Source organism: Gekko japonicus, unplaced genomic scaffold, assembly GCF_001447785.1.
Source record: "Gekko japonicus isolate JY-2015 unplaced genomic scaffold, Gekko_japonicus_V1.1 scaffold559, whole genome shotgun sequence".
NCBI lineage: Eukaryota > Metazoa > Chordata > Lepidosauria > Squamata > Gekkonidae > Gekko > Gekko japonicus.
Window position 1 is genome coordinate 339,263 of NW_015168064.1, and position 6,210 is coordinate 345,472.

The following is a 6,210-nucleotide window of genomic DNA, read 5'->3' on the forward strand; positions in this document are numbered from 1 at the left end:
CCCACGATTAGAAGAGTGGAAATATAAACTTGCCCAATATGCAGTGATGGCAAAATTAACAACTTATTTGAGAAATAGATCAGTTATGAAATTCAAGGAGAGATGGAGTGTGTATTATATGTATAGAAGCAGGAGATAAATTTAGAATGAGAAGTAGTTTAAAATATTATATACAAATGTATTACAGTTTTACAGTCTTAAATGTAAAATGCTGAATATAAATGTATCCCAACTCAAGTTATTTTTACCATATTCAACATACAGTGTTTTTTTTAAAAAAGTGTAATGAAGGGGGTGTTGGGGAGAAATCTTTTCTATTATCTGTTCTATGATATATAATTATCTTCATCTTTCTGTATTTTCTTTATATTACCTATTTGCCAAGAGTTTCAGAACCTCTTCGACAAAATTCTTTTAAAAATGTTTAAAAGTTCATGAGTTTTCAGTATACAGATTGAAAACTTCATTTCCCTCTTGAGAGTTCCGGCACCTCTTTTTTAAAAAAAACACACACACACCAAAGAACCCTGCCAAAAATAATGGTGAAACTAATAACTTACTTGAGAAACAGACTAGTTACAAAAGACGAAGTGCAAAATGTTGAATATAAATGTATCCCAACAGAAGTAATTTTATTGCACCTTATAGACAGTGTTTCAAAAATTCATTAATGTAATAAAGGGGGCATTGGGGAGAAATGTTTTTTATTTTATGTTTATGCTACATTTTTTTTCCCTTTTCTGTATTTTCTTTATATTATCTGTCTTCTAAAAATAAACTATATATATAATCACCTTGTCTGTGTTGGGGAGTGATGGAATAAGGCAGGATAAGTAAACTGTCCAAAGGCAAGGGTTGATAACTTGGGCTCTTAGCGAATGAGTCAGTTGGCAGAACTTGGGGATACCTTAAGGAGCTGATTTACCACAAGCACCATTTTTTAAAATAAACCTCACTTTGTTGGATTGTTTGCATTCAGGTGTCACAACTAACTAGAGTTTAAGCAAACCATGCTTTATTGTAATATCTGAATACAGCCACTGTCCCAAGCAGACTACTTACATTTTGTAATTCCTGGTCTGTACTAGCTTTCAGTTGCTTACGATATTTCTTTTTAATACAGCTGATGGAAACAACAGTGACAATCAGCATAATGGCAAATGCGGAAAGAGTTGAGGAAACTGCTATAACAACAACGTCCTTAGTTGATCCTTCTGTTTCACATTTTTCTCCCATGTACCACGAGTCAGTACCTGCAGGACACCTGCAAAGCATGGCAAGCAAGTAAGCAACACAAATAGAAAGTGAACAAGGATGTCTTGATCTGTTATACATAATGCAATGCTCAAACTTGTAAAATATTGTGCATAGCTGATATTGTCTTGAAGGTGACATTGTCATCAAGGCATTTCGACTATATTCCTTCATATTTTCAGTTAATGTTACAGACCTAATGGGTCCATGAAGAATCATAGGAGAAACAAATAGGATCCCCACAGTATTCTTCTCCTGGTTCAAACATGCGGCCCAGGGGTGTCAAACATGCGGCCCAGGGGCCAGATCAGGCTCCCAAAGGGCCTCAGGCCCGCAGTGGAACTGGCTTTCTTCTGCTTTTTCTTCCAGTTCTGCTGCTGCTGCATCATTGTAGGTTTGCAGCTTACAGTTATACACCTGAACAGCATACTCAAGATTGCAGCAGCACAGGCATTTTGATGCAATAATTCAGAGCAAGAGGTGTCAGTTATCAGATACTGTTAAATAAACAAAATATTGCAAGAGTGCTAATGTTTTAAGCCTGTTTTTATTTTAAGTAAAAAAAACCCTTTGTGTTTGTGTCCTTTATAAAGTTTATATCTCCACTACCTGGCATTACATTTTATGACACACATGGCCCGGCCCAACAAGGTCTCATTTATGTCAAATCTGGCCCTCATAACAAATGAGTTTGACACCCCTGCTCTAGGGGGTTTCAGCAACCCTTATTCTCAACATGTTTGTCCTTGCCAATCAAATGCAGTGGAAACAGTTAAACATGAGCTATTGTATTTTCACTTTAGAAGGACATTTGCTCCTTATACAACACGCCAATTCTATCCAATTTTTCAGGTAGATCAAATGTTTCATATGTTCCTTCTCTTTTTGGATCACTCTAAGGAAACCACCTTTAAGATAGCCAAATTTTGAGCTTCAGATTTTTTTTAATAAGGAAGCACCTAGCTAAATCCTTTAATAACTATGCATGTAACATGAGAATTAGTTTATAACTAGGTTATAATACACACACATACATGAACAGGGGATCAACAAGGACTTGACATCTCAGTTTCCCCTCCCCCACTATTTTTTCTTTCCCTTCCCTGAAAGCCCCCATACCCTCCTCCCTTTCCCAGCTTCCTTCTCCCCTTCCACCCAACAAGTCAACATACCTTTATCTGTTTCCCCTCCTGACTTCAGCTTTCCATCATTCCCACCCCCAGGCAAATTCTCCCCTAGAAAACTTCACATGGTGCTGGCTGCCAGGCTCAGTGGCCTGGTGAGGAACCCAGAAGGACTTGGGGGGGGGCCTCACTTTCCCCTGTATCCCCTTCCCCTCACTATTTCCTCTTTTCCTTCTCCTGGCAACACTCATGTCCTCCATTTTCTCTGTTTTGTTTGCTTTCTCCTACCCACCCTCCCACCAACCTTTTACCTATTCTCCCCCTCTTAAACTATATTTATTATTTATTTAATTCATTTATACCACCCATTTCTCCACAATGGGGCCCAAAACAGCTTACATAATTCTGCTCTCTCCATTTTATCCTCACAACAACCCTGTGAGGTAGATTAGGCTGATATATCTGTCTTTCTGTCTGTACGTATCTGAAAACCTGGGACTTTTCTAAGGTTTGTAGAAAGGTCTGTCTTGTCTGTTCATGGCTCCAGATTCTGGATTTAAGTAGCCACAGATTCTGCCATGCTGAGAAACAGATATATTGATACATTGGGAAAAGATGGCCTCAGTGCTCTGGTCGTGACCAAATGAAAACCTGCTATGAAGGAGCTTTTTGGAAAGGTCAGGCATGTATATGCTGAAGAATCTTGGATGTGAATGTCCTAGTTCAGGAACAGAGTTTGGACTGGGTGATCCAGTGGATTCCCTTCCAATCCCACAGGCCTCTGTCTCTTACATTAATTCTTAAACCCATCCCATATTACTGATCTGTTTAGCACAATAGTGTCTACTACAACAGACGCAAGCTCTATACGGTTTCAGGCAAAGGTCTTTGTTAGCCCTGTGACCTTAGCCACAGCCCCTCTCACCTTCTTGTCACAGACTCAATTCCTGAAGGATTTTCTGCTGCACACCTTCCTCAGTTCCACAGCCGACAAAAGGGAAACTGACAAAGGTATGTTAGTACTAAATAGTTGATTTAGCAGCATGGCAAGTTTTTACATAGAACCCCAGCTGCATACTGCTACAAAAGGAACTAAATGAGACAGGAGACTATTAATGACAAATACAGAATATTGCAAAACTGAGGCTTGAAACTTAGCATCAGGCTCAGGAATAACTGTGCATTAACTAAAGATGAGAAACTATATAAATCAGTTACCTACAAACTGGGTTTCCATCTACAACAATGCAGATCCCATCATTTTGACAACCATAAGTGTCACAAACACTAGCAGTGCTGGGCATAATAGTTGATTGTTTTGTAGCTGAAGCATTGCTAACTGCTGCAGTAGTTGTGGTTGTAGTTGATGGTTTTGTAGCTGAAGCATTGCTAACTGCTGCAGTAGTTGTGGTTGTAAAATTTGGCTCCGTAAATAATAAATGGGATATATCTAAGGAAAACAAATGAAATATAGCTTCAGTTATTGTACTGTATCTTCGTTGTGGTATTCAGTTTACAAGCTTTGGGTTTGACTATTTAGCAAGTGTACATTTAAACATATTGCTGTGAAAATCACTTTCTTTTAAAAGTGTCATTGCAAAAGCTTTTTTAAATCAAAGAACTGAAATAATTAAAAATATGACAAATTATGTATATAGATCTTTAAAAAACATTAATTTGAACTTTCTTAAAAACAGGTATTTGGTTGGTGGGATACACTGAAAACAAGCATAGACTTGATGCAGGAGCTTCACATTGATCATTTTTATGTATTTACTTCATTTATATTCCATTTTTCTCCCCTATGGAGATCCAAAGTGTCTTACAACATTCTCCCCTTTCTCAATTTTATCATCATGACAGCCCTGTGAGGTAGGTTAGGCTGAAAATTTATGACTGGCCCAAGGACACCTAGCAGCAAGCGTTCATGGCATAGTGAAGCTTCAAACCTGGGTGTCCCAGATTATAATCTGACAGTTTTCCCACTACACCACACTGGCTCCGATTGTATTTAGCACCTTGTTCTTTCCTTAAGCTTCTGTTGTCAACAGCTGGAAACCTATCTATGTACTGTCCCCCCCAGCCGCCATGTTTTCTTACCAAGACACAAAAGAAGTAGAGGAAGGTATCCCATTTTGATTTATTTCCTTTGAATTTTAACTGGGTAAAATACAAACTAGCTTCCTCTGTTAAACCAAAGAGGAAGAGTCAAAAGATCCAGTATATGGCAGCTACAACAAAGAACTAATAGAAAATTTGGGGATTTAAAAAACACATGAACACTCCACTTCTTGATATCTTCAAGGTATAGTAACAAATCAGCACAATAATACAGGTTAACATAATCCTTTCATATCATAAGCTACGGTAGCCAGGTCCTTTTCTTCTGCCAGCGAGGGTGGGAGGGAGCTTCCTGGGAGGGGGGGCAGGGCAACATTGTATGTGATGTCCCCTGTATGATAATGTCACGCAGAAGTGATGTCATCATGCCAGGGATGTCACTAGGCAATACTCTGGTATTTTGGGCAAAACCATGTGACAACATCACACCGGGGACGTCATGCCGGCCATGGCTGTTGGGGGTGGGGCTTCTCCTAGCCAGCTGGCTGGCAATGGGCTGGAACCCATGAAATCGGGATTCCCCGCTCCCACCTGGGGACTGGTAACCCTATCATCAGTTACAGGGCATTTGGAAGCTGGAGTGGCATTCTGTCTTGAGGAGCTTCCTTGCAGGACATAAGGCTAGTCTTCCCCTTGCCATAGTGACATTCCTGAGACAAGAGATGCAACCTTCTAGTGGCTCTTGGACCTCTGGTGGATGGCAAAGGCTAAGACATCCTAGACAGGACTTCACACATTTAAGTAGGTACCTTACCTTTGTCTAAGTAGTGTCTTCTAAACTGAGGGGGAGGAGATGCAGAAGAGAGGCAGGAGACTGAGCTATCAGTCTTAAGTCTACTACATTAACTATCATGGGGCAGCTGGTGCTTAATTTAAGGTACTTGATTCTAAAGTAAAAGTTACTTTACAGCACAGAAGAACAGGCTCATACAAAGACCCACATACCTTCCACTGTTGTTAAAATGAAAACACTGTCCTCTTTAATAAAGTCACGACTTTTAAGTCTTTCGTGCGTTAAAAAGGCAGATGTTCCAGATTTAGGACCTCTCATAAACTGAGTCCCATTAGTAAAATTAGCTGGTTGTCCTACTTTACTTGGACTGTCCCAAAAAAAAAGATCCGAAGATCCTGTGAAGGAAAAAACTAATAATAAATATATGGTATATTTTATTTTTATATATTTTATTAGATTTTTATCCCACCGCTCTCCCAGAGTTGGACTCGGGCAGCTAACAGCATAGCAGAAGAGTGACAATAATCTTCCTTATATATAAAAGCTGAATGGTGGTGGCACTTCTCTAGAACATTCCACACGCTCCAGAATTGGTTGGCGCCCTGGCGTGTCACTCAGAATCTGTCCCTATCCACTGGCTGCATTGCTTGAGTCTTGCCTCCAACATTCTAAACAATTTGCTGTTCCTCCCCCCCCCCATAGTCAGTCAGAACACAGAGGTTATTTGCATATGCAGCCTCATTGGCCTTTGCCTCGACCACAGAGATCCTTTGCATATGCGACTTGATTGGCTTTTGCCTCTAACATTCTAAACAGTTTGCTGTTCTGAGGTTAAATGTGTCCAATCTCCAGGTGTGGGCTGGAGATCACTCAGAATTACAACTGCTTTCCAGATGGCAGAGATCAGTTTCCCTGGAGAAAATGGTGGGCTCTGTATCCTTATATGCTGCTGAGGTGGCCCCCGTATGACAGCCAATG

At 40.0% G+C, this 6,210-nt stretch overlaps 1 protein-coding gene across 1 annotated transcript in view; it reads right to left on the reverse strand.

Moving 5' to 3' along the window:
- Positions 1–999: 999 nt before the first annotated feature.
- Positions 1,000–6,210, reverse strand: part of MEP1B (meprin A subunit beta) — a 29,320-nt gene continuing 24,109 nt past the window's right edge. Inside the window, exons 12-14 of the mRNA XM_015414552.1 lie at positions 5,445–5,627; positions 3,597–3,720; positions 1,000–1,264 (exon numbers count right to left, since the gene is read on the reverse strand). Coding sequence (XP_015270038.1) covers positions 1,000–1,264; positions 3,597–3,720; positions 5,445–5,627 — 572 coding nt within the window. The remainder of the gene's footprint in view (positions 1,265–3,596; positions 3,721–5,444; positions 5,628–6,210) is intronic.